The 24993-nt window shown below is 41.5% G+C and overlaps 1 protein-coding gene across 1 annotated transcript in view; it reads right to left on the bottom strand.

Moving 5' to 3' along the window:
* stx8 (syntaxin 8) overlaps positions 1 to 24993 on the bottom strand; it is a 56763-nt gene that overhangs the window by 6061 nt on the left and 25709 nt on the right. The window contains exon 7 of the mRNA XM_033623265.2: positions 7988 to 8089. Coding sequence (XP_033479156.2) covers positions 7988 to 8089 — 102 coding nt within the window. The remainder of the gene's footprint in view (positions 1 to 7987; positions 8090 to 24993) is intronic.

Here is a 24993-nt window from a genome sequence, read left to right as displayed (position 1 = left end):
ATTGTAAACAGATTTTTTCAACTCTCAAAAACAACGCTGATTCCAAAAAACTTGGGGCACTGTGTAAAACTTAAATATAAACAGAATGCAATGATTTGCAAATCCTTTTTGACCTATATTCAGTTGAATACAGTCCAAAGGCAAGAGGTTTCATGTTCAAACTAAAAAACTTGTTTTATCTTATTTTATTTATGTATTTTTGGTAAATACACATTCTTTGGGAATTTGATGCTTGCAACACATTCCAAAAAAGGTGGGACAGGAGCACCAAAAGACGGGAAATGTTGTGGACACCTGGAACATTTCACAGGTAAAAAGGTTAATTGGTAACAGTTGATACTATTATGACTGGGTATGAAACTGGCATCCTTGAAACGCTCTGGTGTCACAAGCAAGGATGGTCACTTTATGAAAAACTGCATGGGCAAACAGTCCAACAGTTTGAGAATATGTTTCTTGATGCATATTTGCAAGAAACTGAGGGATTTCACCATCTGCAATCCATAATATCATAAAAAGATTCAGAGAGTCCAGAGAAATCTCTGCATGTAAGGGACAAAACTGAAAACCAACACTGAATGCTTGAGACCTTCACTTTGGAACACTTTGGAAAACCATTGTCAGTGAACACTGTTCGTCACTGCATCTACAAATGCAAGTTAAGATTCTACCATGCAAAGTGAAAGCCATATATTAACAACATCCAGAAATGGCGCCAACTTCTCAGGGCCTGAGCTCATCTGAGATTCACTGACACAGAGTGAAAAAGTGTGCCTGACAAGTCCACATTTCAAATTGTTTTTAGAAAATCATGGACGTTGTGTCCTTTTGGACTAAAGAGGAAAGGGACCATCAGGATTGTTACCAGCTGCCAACATCTGTGATGGTATGGGGTGTACTAGTGTCCATGGCATCATGGGTAACTTAACCATGAATGCTGAAAGGTACATACAGGTTTTGGAGCAACATATGCTGCCATCCAGACAATGTCTTTTTCGGGGGCGTCCCTGCTTACTCCATCAACACAATGCCAAGCCATATTCTGTGTACGTGTTACAACAGTGTGGCTTTGTAGTAGTAGTTCAGGTTCTAGACTGGCTTGCCTGCGGTCCAGACCTGTCTCCTACTGAAAATGTGTGGCGCATTATGAAACGTAAAATACAACAATGGTGACCCAGGACTGTTGAGCAACTAAAATCGTATATCAAGCAAGAATGGAAAAGAAATTCACCTTCAAAACTAAACTGTCTTCATTTCTCAAACACAAAAAAAGAAAAGGTGACATAACACAATGGTAAACATGCCCCTGTCCTAACTTTTTTAAAGCCTGTTAGTGACATCAAATTCAGAATGAGTGTAAATTTACAGAAAATGATAAAGTTTATCAGTTTGAAGATTAAACATCTTGTCGTTGTACTGTATTCAATTACATATAGTTTCAAAAAGATTTGCAAATTATTGCATTCTATTAGTTGTACACAGGGTCCCAAGCTTTTTAGTTGTATCAACATCTGTATCCTCAAAATCCAGTATTGGTTTGGCTATAGCTGAATCAAAAACAGAGATGGCTATGAAAAAACTCAACCATAGAAAATCCTTGATATATCTGTCATTGTGCTAACACTATTAAGAATTCAAAGAGTGGTTGATCAAATACATTAAAATCTGACAGTCAGGTCAGATTAATGTACAAGATATATATTTATACAGCTCAGCTGGTAAAGTCTTTTAGGGAATATAAGAGAAAAATTATGGCGGGAGGCTCATATCATGCGCATCATAAACATTTGAATGCCTTTCGGATGTGGTGGTCTACCTTAAGTATAGTATATATATATATATATATATATATATATATATATATATATATATATTATGTGACCAATACCACACACACATAAGATATGGAGAACTTTCTCCAAGGGCGCAGTCACCCACCATTTCCCCCATCTCATTCCCTCTCAAGTGGGACAGGAGTGAAGATTTCAAACAACTGCATCTCTGGCTGGGGCTGACAGTCCCCTCACTGACTCAAGTTGTCCATTGTTATTTAGCATGCGGCTGGTATTTTCCCCAGCCTTTCACTTTGGGTTTACATTTCTCTCATTCTTTGGCTCTCTCCTCCCGCGTTCCCCTCCACGGCCTAATTGGTCGTCTTTCCCACAGCAAGAGAGACAGGGCGAGATATAAGCCATGCTGAACTAATTGCTTGCGGTGGTAGTGGTGGCGTGGTGGTCTGATGAAATGGAAGGCTGATGCTGGATTCTTTGCCAGGATACGGGGTATGGCTGTAAGGGCTCCAGATGTCTTTGCACCACTTTGACTCATGGTGCCATTCTTTTGATTCTTTTAGGTATTTATGTCTCTTACTCTGCACATAGTCGAACTTGTTGTAGTTTAACTTTGAAACCGGTGTGTTTCTGTTCTGTTAGAGGGGAAGGTGTTCATACATAGGTCCACAGGTCATGCATGTTAGAAGTTATCACTGGTCTAGACAGGACCTCTCTTCCTGATAACTTACACATGTGAGCATAATATAAATGTCAAAGTAGAAACACACGCTCAAATAGCATGATGGCTCTTTAAAAGCCTCATGCTTAAAGCAAACACACATACACACACTCACACGCATAGACATTTCCAGCAATTATCTTTGTTTGGGTGTAAACGATACCGACGCAACACCCAGTCCACATTAGATTCAGACATCAGAATTTCATTCAGCCTTGTCCAACATCTGTCAGCAACTCCATTTGACAACACCATAGCAACAACAGCAATAAAGGCTGAGCTTTATAACACATGCATATGTTAGTGTGGAGCAAGGCTCTCACACCCACTAATGTCATCTAACAGTCAGTCATGAAGCCACATTAGACACCCGCGCTGACCCTCACCCTGTCTGCCTCAGTAACCAAACAAGCTACTCCTGACCCCCGGGAAGCCTCCAGAGACTAATGACAATAATGGCGTTTGCTTGCCAAATGGATTAGGGCTCTGGTGTGACACTGATGCTGAGGGAGATAGTTGGTGTCTGCTGACAGACTGACCACCCAGGAGCCTTAGGGGCCAGAGTCTGGGTTCATCCCATCTTAGCAATTTTCAGACACATCAGTAAGACAAATCACAGAGAAAATGAATAATTGGTGAGAGCCCTGAACAGGCCGAGACAAACCCCGAACCTCCCTAACCACTCCCTCCGTGCCCCCTGCTTATGGTTCAAAGATCTTTTTGGACCACAAAAGGCAAGGATGACCTTTAAAGAAAAGGGACATTTTATGGGATTTTATGTTAACAAGGTTAGTGTGATGCTCATCATTTTTCTCACAGTACAACAGAAGACTAACAAACTTTCAATGGTTTTTGGCTTCAAGTATTAAATACACATCTAAAACATATGTATTCCTTTATTATTTCTAACAGAACAGACATAGTGCGAGCTTTGGTTCATACCCTACAAGACTAGAAATGTAGCAACTCTGTAACGCTGCACTTAGGCACAGCGGTCCTCTGAGCTAAATGCCAACGTCAGCCTGCTAACATGGTCAGAGTGAAAATGCTAATAATAGTAATATTTCTTCATTTTATAATATTATTTGCTGCTATGCAACTTACCTCACTGGTCTGTCAATAAATTACCCTGCTGAGGTAATTTGAGACTAAAGGGGTCAGATATTTAGCTGGTAGATGAAACTATATGTGCCATAGGGTAATTCGGTGGCATGAGCCCAAAAACTAGGACTAAATCTTTCTCGCTGAAACACTGAAAAAATTGAGATGTGAAAAGAGTTTCAAATATTTATAGATTTCTCAATGAAAGTTTAACTTGCCACTCACTAAGAAGACTCTAAGAAGTGGAAACATCATTAGCAGGGTGTATAACTTGAAGCAATCCTTTCATCAACCATGTGAAAAATACTCAATTGGCATATCTGTTTTCCAACAGTAAACTGTCAAGGCAATATGACGAACAAGAGCTGGAAGGAAAGATGTAACCGATTAAAGTGGAGTTTTTAAAGTTAGACTTCTCTATTGAGCAAATAAGTGTTTCCTTGACAACTCCCCACTCCCAACTACAGTCTCAGTGCAGTTACTCGCCCTACAAGCTCTTTTTCTGACGCTGTCAAATGCTGCCATTCACCCACGGTCTCTTAAGACGTCCCCTCTAGTCCAAACAGTGCAAACCTACTTGAGATGCAAGCCACCTGCGGGATTCACGGGGTTGCAGAAGTGGCCCTCAACAAACTGAGGATAATCTCTGTTGAGGAGGGCTGCTCAAGCACTGATGTTGCCTGATGGTGATGCCTAAGCTCTGGGGAGCTCACACTACTCTCCAAAAGACCCCTTGGTCCCGTAGACTAATCTGCCACACTAATCCAACTCAGCTCAAAGCCTCCACTCCTCAATTCCCACCAACATCATCTAAAACAAGTGGTAATGACTCTGTGAATCAGGCTTAGCTTGTTTAAGTGACAGCATTGGACCAGCGGTTTAAAAAAATTTCCTTTTTTTTGGCGCTTCGAGCACCACAAGGCGAGTGCCATCTAGTTCCATTACACTGGAGAGAAGGCAGACATCTCTACAGCCGAAATCTCCAACATTCAGCAACTCACACCAAAATAATTTTCGATTGATTAATAGCACTACATAGAGGGAAAATATGTATTTTTGATTTTGGGGTGAACTGTTCCTTTAAGACTAGATGCTATGTACACATTTCGGTACTCAAAAGATATTGAGGTTTAGTTTATAGATGTTATTGTGCATGTGCATCATCAGCTTTGGTACAGCCTTCTTTGAAATCTCAAAGAAGGTTGGTTTGAAAGCAATCAAAAAAAAAGTTTTTTTTAAAAGCACTGTTTTCTCAATAATGCATATTTATTTTTTGATTTATGTGCGTCTAGGTTTGTTTTGTTTCTCCTTTCTATCTATATCAGACTGTAAAATAATAAGTTATTTCAAATTGGAAACAGCCTTAATGCGGTTAAATCAAGTCTAAATGTTGTGTACATTTAGAAGATAGATGTCTCCACAAGCCTGTGCTGTAGAAGAATCCAGTAAGTTCCAACACAATGTACGTTTCACAACACTACAGCTACCAGTCATGCACAGTATGCCACAGGAACCATGGTTGAGCAATATGTGGGTCCTTCACTTTCTAGGAGATGACCCTTCCCAAAGCTCAGGTCATTCTTCTCCAGGTTTCATCTGTTTTTTTAGAGATCTGTGGTGCATGCACACAAAACTGTTTTGCCCCTAACTGTAGAGTGCAATCATCTGATGATGTTGATAATCCTGGAGTGAAGAACATTTTTTAAATTTCTGGAAATGTTTCCAGCTTTTAGCACAACTTCGCTCTGTAAAAACTAAGATGTCTCTTTTACAACAAGGCAGCTACCAATAGTTATGTTAAGTATGCTCTCGCCTGTCAAAGCCAGACGTTTCTAGCTTCACTACGACTCGGCTGAGACATAACACCAAACGCTGGCTTTGGATGAGAGGTGGTTTCAAAAATAAATAAAGCCTTAAAGCTAAGGAATTATAAACACGCTGCCATGGAGAAAGAGGGAAAGCCCTCCAAACAATTTGTGGCATGTAGTATTTTCAATTCCTTCTCTGCTTGACACAAAGACGAGTGTCAAACAACTGAGGAGACGAACAGGGGGATGACAGAGAGGAATGGAAAAAAAAAAAAAGAAAGAGAGCATTGAGGTGAGTGTGAAGAAGACCATAGGGGAATTTTCCATTCACAGAGAAGGTCTGAGACACACACACACACACACACACACACACACACACACACACACACTCAGATACATACAAGCATGTACAAGAACAGACTGTGCAAATACAGTTGTATACATTTTGCATGGACACTTGTGCACTCCAAAAAATATGCACCATACAGACACTGATAGAAATGATGCATATGGACATGCAGATGCACACAGGCAAACGCATACACACACACACACATGCCCCATGAATGTTCTTCAGCCTGGGACTGAGAAGAGGGAGGAGGGAGCTGGGGCAGCAAAAGAACAAGTTAAACAAAAAAGAAAGACAGAAAGAAAAGAGTCCTGATTCTAACACAATATGAGCTCTGGGATCTTCAAACACACTCACGCTCAGGCACCATGGGGACACGACCAACAGAATGAAGCATTCTGAGGGCTGACCTCCCCACTGCCCGCTCCGCTTCTGTCTGTGACCGCCTGTTAGCCAGGTCTCCTAGCACAACAATGCAGCCTCTGCCATAGCAATGCTGTCTGGCGTTTCACTGGGCAAACTGAGCCTGGCTCAAGCTCCCACATTCCATAGATTGGCTTTAGCCACCTAACACACCTCTCATGGCAACATTTTCCTCTGAAAAGCAGTAAGTACTGAGAAAAAAAGAGAGTCTTTTTGTAAATGGCAAAACAAAAGTTAAACAAACTGAAGCAGAACTGAGGTAATGGCAAGGGAAGGATGTGCACTCACAAAGCCTCTTAGTGAACAACTCAAATCACCAAAATCTGGAGTTGAGACAATAGACGCTGACAACTCATGCTGTGTCTACATAGGATGTGAAGTGGGAGCAGCAAGTGTGCAGCTTGAGCGCGTGTGTGTCTACGTAGGACGCGTTCAAGCACTCAAAGCCCAAAACACAATCACAGTTTCAGACATAAAACAGAAGGAAACTTGAGCCGTTCACGGTCTGTAGAGATGGCTGGACTGATTAAAAAAGCTATTCTATCAGATGCACAGTCAGCAGACAGTGACAAACATGGCTGAAACGGCTCTTTTGGAAACTGCCGTTAGGGCCTGTTTTGTAATCCTCAACACACATTTGAGGCACTGTTAATTCTGCTAACAAAAGCTATGATGATCCTCAACAACCTTTAATTCCATGACAGAGACGAGACGTTGACAAGCTAAAATTACATCTGTGATAATTAAAACTATGATGAAATGTGTGTTTTGTTTTCGTTGACAAACTGGACTTAAATGTTAGTAGAGGCCTCGCCTTTTTTTTGCTTCTTAACTGAGAGATTGATATGCCAAAGTTTAAAGTAAACTTTGGTACAACAGGCTGTCTATTTGTCTCAAATTAGTTATTTATGGTCTCAACATTTGGTATTTTGAGCTTTTCAAGTGATGATCAGTAAGTATGTGCATAAATCCTCCTTTAAACCTGTGAAAAACTGCTGGTGAAATGCAAGTTTGTAAAAAAAAATAGTGAATATTTGTTGTTGGAGTAAAGAAAAACCTGTATAGATGAAAATCCAACACTTGATACTAAATGTTGACTAAAATGGAATGACTCAACTAAAACTAGACTAAACTATGAAGGATTAAATTGACTGAAATGTGACAAAAACTAAGAAGCATTTTCATCCAAATACTATGACTAAATCTAAAAAATGTATTACAATTAAAACTGAATTGAGGATTCCTCAAAGGACTAGTATGAGAGACCCCTTTCAAAGCCCAGGGCACTGTCTTAGCAGGCATGGCAGATGGAAGCAGTCCAGCCACCATTCACTACCCACATCCTCTGTGCTAGGAGGGCTGGTCCTGATCAGCATCATATTTTCTGCACCATTAAGCATCATTCTTTCTGGAGACGAAGGCCAAGGCAGAAACAGCGAGAACATTGCGCAATATCTGAATGGTAAGAATGATAAAAAGCTGTACTTAACATGACAGCCGCTATATGACAAATTATATATTGTCTAAGGAAAGTGTTGGTCTTTTTGTCCAAGTCTGTCTCACACCAACCAAAGTTACTTTCTCTGTAAAAGACATAGTCTGTTAGACATCTGCTCTGTAAACTGCAGGAAGTACAAGAACAACAGGAGAAATCTGATGCTTGCTAATCATTCATATAAATAAACAGATTAATTGTGATTTGTTTTCAAGGACACAGATCAGATATCAGGCCTGCTCTGGTCCCTGATACTAGACCAATATGCTCCACAGTAGAAGGAAAACAAGGAAGGCTCACCACAGGACGCTGACTTCGTCTCCACCAGCTTCACCCTTCGTGTCTCGTTGCGAATCCTGTCGTCTGTCTTGTCCACAAGATGTGCAAGGTCGTCAATGATTTCTGAGAGACAGAGAGAGAAGACAAGGCCAATAGAATTAGTTTCTGCTTTGAATTATACTGCTATCTGCTATTAAGATTTCATGGTATTTTTCTTTTGTTTTAAATTCAATTCAATTTAATTCAATAGAACTTTATGACATGAAAGACCTCCCAATATGTTTCATGTAATAAAAGAAATTACATCAAAATGAAAAAGTGACAGGTTACTAAGGACTTGACATCAGAGCAGTCAACAACTTCAAAAGGCAGAGGCTGCCAACACACAGACATGAGTGGTGGTGATGGAGGGAGTTGGCTGTGTGAAAGCACTCCTTGCGCTTTCAGATGGTTTCACTACTTCCTGAATCCATTCTGGATTTAATCAGGCCCTCATTGTTCCTGAGTTTTAAAGACGTAAGCCGAGGCTTCAGGGACTATGGGCGTCCAAAGAAAGGGAGAGTGTGTTTTGTGTATGTGTGTGTGTTTGGCTGTGTGGCCAGGGTCCTTCAGTAGGAGTTCCTGACTTGAAGGTCGTCCAGATGGAAGCTTGTGTGATTTGTTAGAGTTAGCCACTGTGTTGACATGGCATCTCCAGAGGGCCTGGCCCAACAACAAAAACAGATAACTGCTAAAGGATTTCCAAATTCTTGATTTGTTAAGGTTAGGCATTAAAATGTGATATTGGTTAGAGAAAATATCACTTGGAGTTGTGGTTTTGAGTCAGAACCAAGTCACAGATGGGGCCCATGACTGACGAAGAAAGTGGCTGAAACAAATATAAACTAACTATAACTCTGTCAAATCTGCAAAGGTATATCTTCTCTTTCTAACTGCATCATTCTCTTTTATCATTCCAACTGCCACAATGACACAACACTATAAAAAATATGTTAAAATGTATGTGAGCAAAAGGATTCAACACACAACATGGCTCGTTACTCTTATTATAAATCAGGAAATTGATTACGACACAGAACTCAAATTAGCCCTTTCATCTTAAACCTGTGTGTCTGGAGATCTAGATTTGTGGCCTGTTTTTTATTTCTACTCAAACAGTGATGACAGGTCCTCTCCAGTAGCTTTACAAATTGAAAAAGACAAAAAAGAAGTGGCTAAACAATAAAGAAACCAGTAAAACAGAAACCAAGGTCAAGTCAACGGAAAGAAAGTTCTTCACAAACTTGCATCGGCCTCTGATAAATGGAAGTTTTACAGGAATGGGAAGCTAGACTCATCCACAAACAAGAGTTCAGTGCCAAGTTAAACATACTGTCCCTTCCAGGGATGGAACAACCTTTTATTGCTGCTGCTATACGGTAAAATAGTACACAGTCAGAATGATGTAGGCATTTTTTCGTTCTCAAAACGTCACCGAATTCCCAAAGGTGAGTGCTCAGGGTCATCTGCAGCATTTCTCTTTGTGAGCACACTTGTCTGAAGTCTCTAGCTGCCTTTAAATTGGATTGGTGAGAGAACATGTTTCCTCCACCAGGCCCCATCACAGCTTGACAAGACAGTCTGTGTTTTGGCTGACATCAGATAATTAAGTTGCACCAATAATTCGAGGATGGAAAGTAAAGCATGTCAGTTTGGAGGGGCCAGAGTGCGAAGGGGCAAGGACGAGGAGATGGGAGACGTGAGAGCGCCGTATGTACAGTGTCCCTGGAGACTCCCACATCATCATCTACGCATCAGGCAACAATTTAGAAGGAAGAAACTCTTCCTTTACTGGCAGGGAGGGGGTGTAGACGCTGAACCATTTTTGCCGCGCGCCACTCCAACTACTCATAAAGGATGTTTTTGGTTTGCCCCTGCCAAGTCTCTTGATTCAGTTCTGGCCCTGCAATAACATCTCAATTCATTGATGAATTCACAACTGTGCCAAGGCGCAGCAGTGCTGGGACGTGACCTTTAACTACAGCTGCAGTGAAACAATGAATTCAATTTTCAGAATGGTAGCCCTACAAGGTGCTGGCTTTTCACATGCATGGCCCTTCAATTCACCCTGTTATCAAGTCATGTTTCTAACAGCATAATTCTCAATTTCCTATAGTAATGTTTGCTTCCATGTATGACAGCTGCTGGCCCTGGCTTGCATCTGCCAGACCACAAAGAAAGCCCTGTTTCAGGCAAGGCTTGTTTGTTTAAAATGCTATTACACTGGATAAACCTCCAAAGCCACAGTGTGGGAGAGCACGGCACGTACGTAAACACACACAAAGTTTTATTTCTTTTTACCCTTCGCCAGTTGATGCATTAATGTATGCTTATTTGGCCTCTAAAGCACAATGAACAATGAGATTATTTGAAAATGAATGGGATTGTTTTTTATCTTATTTTTAAAATCAGTTGGTGACTCACAGCATACATTTCTGGAGCTTTATGTTCCTATAAGTCTGCACTTCATAGTAGTGACTCATTTTAAAAGCACATTAAGCACATTTCTCTTAGAATGTAGTATAATATACTTTATTATTGAATGCACATCAATGATTAACAAGTCCAAATTAAAAGCTACAGATAAGACGCTTAACTATATTAGTCTTTCACAAAACCTCTGATGTAATTACATTAATATCAGTCACAAAAAGTACTGCCTAAGTCCACCATAACTTGAAGATGAAGATGGGTCAAGGATCTGAACTGAGTTCTTCACGTCTCCACTCTGGACAGCGACTGAATATTCATCAGCATCCTAAAAGGCTGTGAAAGAACTTGACTATGTCCTTTCCTAATTATATCCACTGCATGTAAAACAAGAGGTCATTAGCAAGCTCTCTCTGGGCCAAGGGATTTGTTACCATAGTCTCTGTTGTTCTTTTCACAACAAACACAAACAGCAACTAAAAATCAGGTGGTTTTGTGAACAGTCGTTGTGAAAACAGGAACAATTATTTGGCTGCCAAGAGGCAAAGCTATCAATATAATGACTGATAACAATACTAGGCAATCCAGGTTCGGTTAAACCATTGATAGGAGCTGTCACAAATATTGTTGTCAGACCTTTTGACTTTCTGTCCAACAATGGCACTGGTGTCACTTTTCATATAGGTTCCAGAAGATCTTTTCTCCAGTTCAGTGAGACATTCAGCAACATTCTCAGAGAGACGGGCAAAGCGCTCTGCAGGTGCTGTTGCATAAAATGAGTCTTAAAGATTCCACATATCGTAGACTGGAAAACAATTCCATATGACCATATGACCACAAGTTTAAGTCTGAAAATGGATGGTAAATTCTTTTGAATAAGGTAAAGTATTACCTCGATTATTAAGCTAGTTGGAGTTTAATGCTGAAAAACTTCAAAAACACTGTAGAGATTTTAAAGCTTTTTTATGCTTTGTCAAATCTTAGAAGGCACAATGACAATGACACAATGGCGAGTAAAGTAACCTGGTAAATAAAGTTGTAAGTATATGCAGCAATTTGCATAAAAGGACAAAATCCATTTTATCATTGTAATACATTGTTTTTTTTTTAAATACTAAAAGCAGCAGATAGTGCCAGAGCCTGTGAGCTTGCGGTAAATGCAAAATACTTAAGCTGAGAGCGACAGGATTGCCAGCTCTCTATCCTGTTTCTTTACCACCAACAGTGCCTTTTTTCACACAAAAAAACAATGTACATACAACCTGGCCCTTCTGTGTAGAGGCACGAGGGCCCTGGAGCGCACAAACCAATAGGAGACAGATGTTGCTCTTGTATGGCGTCACCTACTCCCTCATGCTGCCGTCTCTCTGTGCAATCTCAATGCCATTTCATCCCGGTTCCAGTACTTTGCAGCTTTTATATAAACAGCCTCTCACTGTGACCATCCCGCTCTCTGGGGGCTAACTAGTTAACAGGTCTGTTTCCAACCTTGCTGTCAGCGTCATCTGGAACCATGGACAGACACCTACTATCCTCAGGATCGGCTGCTGCTGGTCTGGGCTAAATGATTATGTGGCCAAGGCACGAACTGGAGGAAAATACTTATGGGCCAAGTCTAACAATTTAAGTATACCACTAGCCCAGGGTGTACACAAGCAGATGTAGCATTCCCACTTCATTTCTGGGTGTTTACAGCATACCCGCCCATCAGCCTCATGGCTGGAATGAAGGTGTCACTCAGACACAATAACCCCTCCAGCTAATGTCTCCTCTTAGCTCAGTTCTTGCAATGCACTGTAATCTTTTCAAGAAGATGTAACTCAGTTACAACTAGGCCAGAATACCACAGAAAAAAAAATACTAAAAAGGACTTCACATAATCCTGGTCTGGCTTGGCTCCACTGGCTCTGAATTTGTAATGAATCTCATTGCCTATAATGTCTTTGGAACTATGGATTCTGTAATCTATGGATGGTCCTCAGATCCTCTGAGGTTTCCCAAGTGTATCATATTCAGTGTTGGAGCTGATGGTGCTTCTGCTGCCCCAGCTCCCAGGTGAGGGAACAGTTTCCCCTTCACAGGACAGCAGTGGATATTAGGACTGGGTGTTGTTTGAAATATTATGATACCAGTACCCTTAAAGTGATACCAATACCAATAAAGTATTTCATTTGAAGACTCTTTTTTCTACTCCATCCAATACCTATCATGTAATTGGAAGCATTCACTTGCTTCATCACACCACAGACTGTATGGCTTGTAGCTTATGTGGTAGTGGGCAAATCAATCATTACATTAAATTGAAGAACACTTGTGGTGATTTGTCACAAGCAAAACAATGCAAATAGTCATTTTTGCTTAGATCTGGGTATAAAAACGATCGAAAAAAGCATTGTTTGCTGATAAAGTTTCAATACTGCAGCTTGGTACTAGGGCTGTGAGCTGTGACGGTATGTATTTTTTCTCACAGCCCCCCCCCCCCCCCCCCCCGGTCGTATTTCCTCGAGAAACTGATACTTCTTTCCGACAAATACGGCATATTGTCTAATCCAAATTCACTGGTTGCCCCTTGTCATCTGGCACAAATCCAAAATGTGCCCAAACTGGCGACTTAAAGGACTACTCCGATGATTTGGGAGTTATCCCCTTTCCCTATCATTTTCATATTGAGACAACATGATGGATATCGTTGCCTACAGTAAAAGTGAACAAATAAACATTACAGAAACCCTGAAGCTGGCATTTCTGCACGTGCTTTTAAAATAAACATGTTTAAACATTAATTCAAAAAACGAGAGTCCTTTTTAGTCATTTTAGAAGAGGTTTGATACATGAACTATAGTGTGTTTACGTCCTGCGCGGAGGGATACACCGGTGAGCAACAGCTGCAGCTGGCTCTGGGACAGGTACGCTAGGTCACTCGGTAAAAGCAAACAAAGACACGACATTGACGATATTACTCACTCAACTGAAAGCTGTCCATCAGCTCCTGCAGGCCTGGGCGTTTTTTCCAGTTTAACTTAGTGATTGCTGCAAAGTTTTCACTCCATGTGATGCACTCCCTGTGGCAGTTTTCCTCCTGATGATATATCTCCCCAACGATGGTAGCACCGAATCCCATTCTGTGCAGCAAAATGATTCAACCTCCGTAGGAATATGTTAGCTAGCCCCACAGCTACACCACCAGTCCTCCCCTGACCTCCGTCTCCCCTCAGCCTGCTCCGCCGCTCCGGATGATTCAGCCTCTCTTCTCGCCTGCTCAGCATCCAACACCTGGAGTTCCTCATCTGTATACTCCGGCTCAAACAGGTATGGCTCTGGGTCTGTGTCTGCTACAAGAAACTCCTCAAAATTGTGTTCGAAGTCATCCATTGCAGCTACTATAGTCCGGAGATATCGCTAGGCTAAATAAACAGCTGAGTTTTGTTTACAGGCTACATCTGTGCCTGTGCCTGTGCCTGCTGACCGGTGTATCCCTCTGCGGATCATAGCGCCGGATGTACTGACCCCAATGCTAACCGCTGCGACCCAGCCACTGGACGTACAGACACAAAAACAATATCCATCATGTTGTCTCAATATGAAAATGATAGCGAAAGGGCATAACTCCCAAATCGTCGGAGTATTCTTTTAACATTTGGCTTGGGAACCAGATGCACCACCATAATGAATCAGCATTTTTTTTTTTTTTTTCTTTTGTGCGGTGATAACCTCTTCACCGTGGTAGGCATCACGTGACTGCAGTATTGCGGTGATGCGGTTATTGTCACAGCCCTACTTGGTACAGAGTTTTTTTTCAGTCAGTACCTTAAAGGCTTTGAGTACTGATACCCAGCCTAGTGGACATAGGTCCAAAAGTTTTTCCATATTGGAAATAACCTTCCTTATATTTTTTGCCACTTACCTAGCACCAGGTCACACTGGCGTCAAACTAAGCAAGCCCATACTTCCTTCTCTCCAGCTAACTTTTGATGGGGGAACCAAAGGCATTTTCTCACCAAATTGCCCTGGGTCAGCCTGTGGTCTCCTGTCCTCTCAGCTGGATATGCCTGGGATACCTTCAAAAGGTGGCCTCCTGAAGACACCCACATCAGAGGCCTGAACAACCTCAACTGACTCCTTTCAATGCAAAGGACCAGTGGTTCTATACTCTGAGCTCCTTCTGGATGTCTGAGCTCCTCTCACTGTCTCTAAGGGTGATCCTAGACACTCTGCAAAGGAAATCCCTTTTGGGCACTTGTATCCGTGAAGTGATTCTTTCAGCCATTACCCAAAGCTCACGACCATACCTGAGGGTTGAACATAGATCAATCTGTGAATCAGGAACTCTTCACCCCCTTCACTATGGCACTGCAGTACAATGTCTACATTGCCGCTGACATGGTGCTGATCTGCCTGTGGATCCCCTGCTCCATCTTACCCCCTTTTTTTATGAACAAGACCCCTAGGTACTTCTTTCATGTGGGACAGTGACTCACTTCCAGCCGAAAGGGAGCAACACACTGTTTTCCAGCAGAGCACCGAGGCCTGACTTGGAGGTGCTGTCCAGCTGAACTCCCCTGGAGGAGTACACCCTCTGTCACCAGCCCAGTTCCTTCATCAGAACCCAGAATGATGATAAACCACCTCACTAAGCATTTAGTGGACTGTTTGATTCAATTTAAGCAACAACAAAACAAGCCAGATCTAAGGTCATTAAAGAACTGCAAAGCTGTGATACATTATCCAGACCCACAAAAGCAAGTGGAGAGCAAGGATAAGGGGAAGAAAATGTCAGGCCAAAGCACGGACAACAAGCAGACCCAGATAACAGTGAAAGTATGTTGCTCATTAGATTTTAATTATTGTTGACTGAATAAAGAGAGAGGGTTGCAGACAACGGGAGACGTACAAAGGCGCAGATAGAGAAAAGGAGAAATCAGAGAGAGATACAGTGCTTGTGTATATATTATAGGTTGAGGTACGGGAATTCGGGAATGTAGCATCCTGTGTGGAATTTCCTCTCATCTCATCCTGTCATGTAGCCTTGTAGCACTGCAACGCATGTGAGTACGCAATCAACACAGTTAAGAATCCTCACCCATTCCTTCACAGATCGTCACTGGATACCACATTGGGTAAATGCAACTCGAGCATGAGGTCTAAACATCCATTTCAAAGCCAATCATCGCATGATATTATAAAGCCTAATTCAAGTCAGACAGCAAATATGACACTCACACGCAGGACTATGGTGAGAAGTTTGGGAGACGCTCTTTATTTTAATTATCAAATTCCCGCATCCCAGATCTATATCCACCCCAAGCCTTGGGAAATTGCTGACTCATCTTAACAGAGGCTATAGCAGCAGCGGTTTTGGCTTGTGTGTGTGTGTGTGCATGTGGCAGAGGCACTGCCATAAACAGTGACACCCCAGTGTGGCTCCAGGATGTGCTGTATTAACTCTGTGTGTTATTGTAGGACTTGTTCCCATAGAGGGCACAGCGCACAGAGAAAATGCTTGTTTTCTCTCTCCGATTTAAACGCAATCTGACTCAGTGGGGCTAATTCTGATGTGCTTATTCAGGAGATGATTTCTCCTGAGAATACGGAGAAAGAGGCAGGCAAAGGCAGACAGTTTTTTCACCCAAACCTACTCTTGTATCCCTTGTTGTAGTGCAAGGGGGTCTGACCACAACTGTTACCAATTGGCCCTGGTGTGACTGACTGTGTATAGAGGGTAGTGCTTTGTTGCCAACCAAAACAGACACACATCTCTGGATGTAACTGGAACTTCACTTGGCACACACAGGGCACTCAGCATGATGATACAACTCAAGGCAATTATGGTATTTACAAGAAGTTGCACAGTCTTGGAAGAGTTTCTTTCAACTTCTTTCTTTTTTTCCCCCTGCTCTCGGCTGCTTATTGTAAACAAACTCACCCTGAGGATCTGTGGGGAGTGAGGATTAGGGGAGATTTTTACTCAAAACCTCAGAGTTTTACCAGTTTTCAAACTGAGTGCATAAGCCAACAAATCATTTGAATGCTTGCCAAAAAAAGAACTGAAATAAAGACAGAAAAAAAGAAATGTGCTATGTCTGTCTGTGGAAGATGAGCCTCAGTATAAAAATAATCCTAAAAATGTGTTTGGCCAATCTGACATGTTAGGAGCGAGGACACATAAACACAGCCACTTTCTTTTCCTAACAATCCTCTAGCACGACAATAAAAACGTCAGTTTATTTATTCATAATGGGCTTTCTGTTATTGTTTAAATATTCACACTGGTGATGGATAGTTAATGACTCGATTTCATCTGTGGTGTCCAACACCAACCGTTCAGGAAAAGCTGCTATATTTTTCACTCAGGGGCCAACCAGTCATGTCATTCATTAGAAATCAATGATTATTAAGTAACATTTCTCTGAAATGCAATAGTAATATAATAAATAGAACTGCCCACTTGAGCATATGAGATGGGAAATAAACAATACTGAGGAAGGATATTATTGCTCTGAAAAACAATGTCGGCTGCAAGTAGGGCTGGGTAATATGGCCTATAAGTAATATTGTAATATTTTTAGGTTATATCACGATACACAATATATATCACAAAATTTTGAAATATCCTCTAAACTACTGTAGACCACTAAAATATTTAACCACTTAATAAACCTCAATTACAGTAAAGTTAAATAAAATAGCAACTGTTATATAAAGTACTCTCATAATAAAAATTACAGAAACAGAAACAATAAGGTTAACTAAAGTAGTTACAATAAAATTCAATGAAATACTGTTACAGTAAGTGTAAATATTAAGTACTGTTATAACAAAGTTAAATATAAGAAAATAAATAAAGAGCTATTACATTAAAGTAAAATAAAGTATTATCATAATGAAATAAATCAAAGCGGAACAAGTGGTGCTTTAATTCTAAAGCAACTGGATCATCTTGGGCAAGTTTTGCTGTGAACTTGAAGCTTCCAGTCAATAGATGTTTGCAGCAAGTTAAACTGCTACTATGGTGCTGTTATTCATTGTAAGCGGGAAACAAACTCACAGCTCTCCTGTTTATATATTAATAGTATTTGCAAGTTGCACTGGTGCTCCGCTGTTGCAAAATGCAACTTTACAGTCTGGAGTCCAGCACATACAAAAACACACGCCTTGTCTGTTCACACTATCGCCCGCAGATTTTAATAATAACTGGATACTGAAAGTCAAGATGGCGCCATATCATTGCCATATCACTCTCCTGCCCACAAGTTTCAACTCAACTCATACACTTTATGTTGTGATGAGGTCACAGATTTTTAAATCGCTTTTTCTCGGCTCGAGTACAGCTTACAAATAAAAAACCACCATGGCTCAAAAGTTCAGAGTAGAAAGATTCATGTTTTCACTGCGATACCACGAGTGGCCACTGGGAAAAATTTGTTGCAGAGCTCAGTGGCTTTCCTGGGGGTCAGCTGTCGTCCAAGAGACACCCAAGTGAGTGTCATGCCAGTGGCTTAAAAAAAAACATTTAATACATCCCTAGTGGAACAAACTGTGATACATCAAGCATTAAGATACTGCCCACCCCTTGCTACAAGGAACATTATTTTGCACGTAAAAAAAATGTTGATATTAAAAACTGTCATAAGTGTTTTGCCTGCCTGTATCAGATCCCCCATGTCCCAAGATCAGAACAGAACTGTTCCAGTAAATATGCTCTGATCAAATTACTTGGTTGCTGTGAGTAAATTCAATTTTATAATGTACTCTTAGCATCTACCCTGTTTTTGCATCCTTCCGACCATGTGCTGATGGGGTTTGTGAAGGCATCAGCATGCACACAATTCGCCATTCCAACATGTGGACTTCTGAAGTGCCGGGCCACATGTGTACAGATTAGTCTCACCGCTGGATATCCCCCTCAAGCACCCCAATGAATCTCTGAGTCCTTCCAAATGGACTGACAGGCTCCCCCGGTCAACACTTTTGGGGGTAAGATACCCTTTATTGCATCATTACACTTTTTCTTTGCTAGGGTAGCGACTAGCTGAGTGATGACAAATGTCTTGCTTTATGCAGCTTATACCACAGCCACACTTGCCAATGATCAAAACATAGTATTGTTTGTTCTTATTGTGGAGCAACACACTCTTTCAATGAAAACGTTGTGTTGGAACTGTTCAACCTTGGAAGAGATGTAGCTTTACTACTCCAGCAGGAGAAGTTGTGGCTCACTGACAGCTAAAAGAAGCAGCCTTCCACCTCTGAATATTAATTTCTAAAGAGTATTGGCGCTGTTAGATCGGAGCCTGTACGCTCCCAAAGAATCAGAATCAAGTATTCTCAATGACAATGGCATGAATGCAAATACACAACATGCTGAACTTGAAAAAGAGAGCCACTGGCATATATGGAGTGAAGTCTTGTCACACAATGTGAAGACAGCACAAACTGTTTCATACACTACAGATGTGAGGACTTGTACCTTGTTTCCAAAACAATGAAAACTGAATCCAAGGAGGACATAAAGAGATTAATACACCAAAAAGCTGGAATAGTTGTCACCCGCTACTTTGACTACCATTACATACATATGTGGCCTCCACATTTCCAGCTTTAATCCTAACCATTTGTGTGCCCATTTGAAACTGAAACCGGCTGTGTGTCCACGGACAGTTTCACCTCCTCGACCCTGCTACGTTTGCCCCAAGATCCATCATCGCACATGATGGACACCAAAAAGAATGACCGGCTGATGAATGAATTTCTCAGAGTTGAACCTCCAGTTGAAAGAACACACTTCAAAGAAAAGCACATAAATTGAGAGAAACCTCCACACTGGTTCAGTTTTAGCACGTACAGACCATTGAGTTTGTACTTGGTGGACTCCAAAGACAAGGTCCATGTGAATTATGGGAATGCCATCTCAAGCATGTTACATGCATGTTATGGTAATAACGTTACCCCTATTCTTTCAGCCTGACATTATGCTTGTACATATTTTAGCATATTGCATTTGACATTCTTATTGAATTAATTCTTTCAACGTTTATTTCTGTATTCCTTCCTTCCTTCCTACAGTTAACCATCCTATGATACTCCAATGCATCGCTGGAATCAGACAGAGTTTAATCTATCCTTCAACAGAGGAAATCTGGGCCTTTTCAGGAACACTGCGTGACTACAATACCACTCAAGCTTTTTTAAACAACCTGGGTAGTTCTAGTCTGCAAAGACTGGAAATGTGCACATAAACACAAAACAGGTGAGTCATGCTGTCATCGTGTGATACTGGCTGAATAAAAACAAAACCTCATCAGCAGAATGCCATCAGGACTGTTGGGCATGTGGTGGCCATCATAGGTTTTAGCAATTATGAGCTTGGGCTGTTCAAGACAGCTGGAAACCATCAATATAATGCATCACGGAGAACTTCTACCACTTTATCAACTTTTCAGACTGAATGCAATTCTTTCTGTGTGGGGCTGCCAGATTCACCAGCATCCCACATCCTATATGGCCAGGCATCACTCAACAGTGAATGCAGTGATCATGAATTGAAGTTACCAGTGCGTTACAAACAATTAATTTACAAGAGATTGGCTCTGTCATTTTAGGCTTACTGAAAACAAGGATTTACACTCGCAGAACATAGTGTAAAGACCAACAGCAATGAGGAGAAGTCTGATCATTACCAGGCTTTCCACCATCACCCCTCTTATGGCCAGGTGCCACCGAACAATGTGTGCATGATGAGCATGAGGGTGCCAGCAGCAGCAGCAATAGCAGTGTGAGGCAGGGACCACCCTGTCACTGGCAAGGCACCTCCAAACCAGCCGCTGTCACACTTCATCACTACCATCACACTTCATTAGCGAGGACACCCAGGAGGGGGTGATATATTGAGAAGCTAGGAACTGATAAAAAAAAAAAAAGTAGAAGAAGAAATGGAATAGATTTGATTGGACAAGATTCACATTGTAGAACACAATGACAGGTCAAGTATTTACTGGATTCTGGCAGTTACCAGTTTATCCACTGTGCCATCTGGTCACTGTTGCCAACTCCTCAGTAAGAAAAGTAGCTACTGACTGTCCTAAAAGTCGCCAGAAGTCGCTAAATGATGTCATCACCTAATTTCCATAATTGTCCATATGCATGTAATTGTAATGGCTGCTGTAGGAGAGAGGAATAACGTCGTGGGAGAGACAAAAACTGAGTAAAAAAACACCCTGAATATGTTTGGAACTACAAATGAACCTTCTTTCAGTGATTTATATTAGACAAAGAAAATTTTACATTTACATCCCGCCCTGACTGTAAACCAGGTCGGGATCAGAGCGATAGATCAGTCAGCAGCGGTTCCGCGCATGCAGGCTGATGATGTCAGAGGGCTGTGATTGGTTGATTGCAGTGTTGGTCCAGGAACGCGTTGTAGGATGTTGATCCAGGAGCATGTCCTACTTGGCGAAATCATGTCATGCATACAGCCCTTGTCCCTACCGCTTAGCCCTTACCCACCTGTTCTGCGTGTTCACGTCTAGGTAGGTTGTTCCTATTCTTGAGAATAGAGAGGCTGGGCGAAGTGTTGTGGCTACATGGCCTTCGAAACAGTTTTTTTCAGAGACACACTACAAACCCAAGTATTATGAGAGATCATTGGCAAGATGGCTGCGCAAGCAACAAAAGAAACCCAAAAATATGTTTTTATCATTGAAAGATTTAAAAATGACGATAACCACTGTATTATCTTAGTTTAATGAAGTTTCAATGCCCACACCCCCTTTGATGGCGCATGACATCATTTAACTTAATTAGTTAATTTCAAAAAGTTGAGAATTTAACATAAGTCTAGCAGCAAAGTTGCTGTAGGAGCACGGGTCGCTAATGTTAGCCTACAGAGAAGTGGCCATGTAACAGGTGTTTTGGTTTTTTTTTTAATCATCATTTGATGATAAATTTGACCAATTGATAGCGTCAAACAGATGGCGAGTGTCCATGTTTTTCTCTCTCCATCAGTTAAATGGCAAATGTCACTGTGATAAAACCATTAATGTCATAGTCACGTCTATTTACATAAATGCCATTGATTACAATGACAATACGAATGACATACCAGGGTCGAACCTTGTCATAGGAGAAGATTTCAACCACTACTCCTTGTAACTCTGAGGGGCAAAGGGGAACTCGAAAACAAGGGTTTAAAAATAAGAAATGGGATTGGCCCCTAATAAATAACTGGCATACTTAATATTTAGTAAACATAATGATTTGACATTAATACAATGACAAGGGGTTGCATGCTTTTGATTAACTGTAAGATAACTTAAGGTTATTGTCAATGACACTTTGATAACTTTGTAACATAAATCAGAATTGAAAACATTTAAATGACAAAAATGACTATCTATACTCCAACACACTACAACAGAAGCTTGGCAGGGTTGGAAGTTGATTTCTGATGGTGACTACTACCTGAACATGGCAGTGATCTATAACTTCTACTGCCATTTTTTAAGTATCCAAATGGGTTTTCAAGTTGTAAACAAAGTAAGGAAAAGACAGAGAGCCTGTGTATTTCTCACTAACTGAACAACTGTGTTGTAATTGAAATGATCTGAGTCTAATAACTCAACATCCCCCGTGGTGAGTGGAGCTTCCTGGCAATACGTTGGCTGGCCGACCGACTGACTGACTGAGGAGTTATGGAGGGACTTTGATCTTTGTGCCAGACCCCGTTTCACTCATAATGCACTCACACGCATGGAGACACATATGCTCCCATGCAGAGATGCTGACACAAACACACGTGTGTACAAACTGGCCTATGAGCATCATACCGACAGGCACACCCTAACAGGCACACAAATAGAGGAAGCCGCACGCACACACACACACACACACACACACACACAGACACACTTCCCGGATGTGACACACTTCCGACAAACATTTGTGTCCCAGACTATAGAGGAGTCATCTCCGCAGTGTTAACCCACAGTGCCATTCAGAGGGAGAGCGGAGGCAGTGAGAAACACAGAGCTATATCACCCCTGATAGAGATGTTTTATTGTGGAAAAGAGAGTTCAGGGCCAGCTGGTATTTATCTGCTGAAGATCAGTGGGGACGCGGAACATGAAACATCACAGAGTTGTTGTTCAGCCTGGAAACTTCTCAGATAAGGTGGGATCAAGTCTGGGTTTGTGGCTGTCAGTGGACTTTACTTTGGATCATGCACTGTGCATGAGCGTCATTTTGAGAACTCTTTCAATATGGATCTTAAGTTCAAAGTCCTAATAAGGGGCACTTCTGATAGAGAAGTCTATCTGTAGCTCAAAAACAATGGGAAGTGGTTTATAGAAAGATAAAAACAAGCAGGTCAAATGAGTCAAATTTAAGTGTTATAGTGTCTTTGACATTCAGTCATGGCAATATAGTTTTATGGAGGTATCAAACTGTTGTTACGGAGGCCTCACAAGATTACAACATTTGCAGCTGACAGAAGCATGTGACATAAGTTTGAATAAAGTACATTTCAAATGTTCTTTCCTTTTGTGGCAAAAAAAGGTATCGGTGACAATTATTCTTATATTGCAAGTGTGTGAGAGAGAGTGAAATAGAGAAATAGAGAGTGGTGTGAAATGGGTGAAGGGCATTATTTTCTTGATGAGGGAAACAGGGCACAAAGTCAAGTGCACCATGCACACAGCGAGTATGATAAATTTCACCTCCGAGCCAGATGCTGGCAGTCCAAGGGCTAGTGACACTCTCCTCACACCACCGTGTAAAGTGAGTCCCTAAAATACAGCAACAGGTGCAGGACAGGGGCAAACTTCACCGAGTCTCAGGACAACACTACTTTCCCTCTTAAAGGGACAGTTCACCCAAAAATCAAAAATACATATTGTTCATCTTACCTGTTCTATTCATCATTCAATATTTATCAGTTTTGTTCTGAGTTGCAGAGTGTTGGAGATATCAGCCGTGGAGATGTCCGCCTTCTCTTGAATATATCAGAACTAGATGGCACTCGGCTTGCAGTGCTCAAAGTGCCCAAAAATACATTTGTAAATTCTAAAGCAATGTCTCTTAACAGGAATCATGATTTGGTCATTCACGATATTCATTAGATATCTTTGTACTGAACTACACTTGCAGACCATATCACCACGCTGAGGGAAGCATGCAGCTACTGCTAGCTCACCTAGCACCTCTGAGCTAGCTATGGTTACAGCCCAGTCAAGGAGGACGACATTTTTGTTTACATCTTGCGCTGTCAAGAGCATGAGCCTCTCGTCCATGTGTAGATGCCCCATTCCTATTGCGTGGGTGTAGTTTTGCAGAAAGACAGTAAGCACTACATGAAACTGCTCACAACAAGGTCTGTGGATTATCTTGAGTAACCGGGTCATGATTTCTGGACACTGCTGTTGAGTTTTTTAAATGCATTTTTGGACACTTTAAGAACCACAAGCCAAGTGCCATCTAGTTTTATTATACTCATGAGAAGACAGACATCTCTACAGGCGATATCTTCAACACTTGGCAACTCACACAAAAACAATTAAGACCTATAAATAGCACTAAGTATCAGGAAATACATGTATTTTTGATTTTGGGGTGAACTGTCCCCACAATGTGCCCACATGAGGATAGAACCAAGAGACAAACAAAGATAAATACAAACCCAAGCTAAGGCCTTTATATTACACATGCAACCTGATGCCAATAATACACGTGAATCTGAAATTTAAAAAGACAAAGGCGGCACTTGGCATGCCAGGGTGGCACATGAGATGTTCATAATTGCGGAAAATCTCAGTGAGTATGTGGTGGATTTAGGGTAATTGCGCTCTACTCACGGAGGCCAGAATAAATGTTTGGCCAACAGCGCGGCTGAAACAACTTCCCATCCTGAGAGGAAACAGTCTCCCACATAGCTTGTGGACGAGAGTGGTGCAGGGCACTGAGCAAACAACAAAAAAAATATGACGCAACAAGACCACATGCTCCACTGCGGGCTAGATGCACTGAAAAACATGGCTGGATGCACAGACAGTTAGACACGGGGTAAAACCACATGCATACGCACAGTTGCACACACACATTAGTGTGAACATGCGAGTGTAGTCCTGGTAGCTGCACTCTCTCACACACAGACACACAAAGCCATGAATGAACGACACGCACCAATACTAGTATGAGCCTCATCATTGTACTGTAGCTATGAAGTCTGACAGCGTGCTACAAGCCGCAGCCATTTAAACAGCTGCACCTACAGCTGTCGTGTAATTACACAGCTCCTCTGGCTGATGAGCGAAAAGGAGGAGGTGCTGATTACTGGAGGAGAAGAAGAAACCTCCTCAGAGGAATTAAACAAATTAACAAATCCTCTGTGAGATCCTGTGACTCCCTCCTCATCCGCCCTAAACTTGGATCATTCCACCACCATAACACATCTATCCCACGGAAGGGAAAGCACACAGCCGTGAATCATTCCAGTTGGTAGGTGTAAACACCAAGAGTTTTACTGAGGACCAGAGCTGATGTGCCACCACTGTCTCTACTGCCCACTT

The sequence above is a fragment of the Epinephelus lanceolatus genome, chromosome 3 (assembly GCF_041903045.1).
Source record: "Epinephelus lanceolatus isolate andai-2023 chromosome 3, ASM4190304v1, whole genome shotgun sequence".
In the NCBI taxonomy this organism is placed as follows: domain Eukaryota; kingdom Metazoa; phylum Chordata; class Actinopteri; order Perciformes; family Serranidae; genus Epinephelus; species Epinephelus lanceolatus.
The sequence above is the reverse complement of the archived record's forward strand: the minus strand, read 5'-3'. Positions and strand labels throughout refer to the sequence as shown.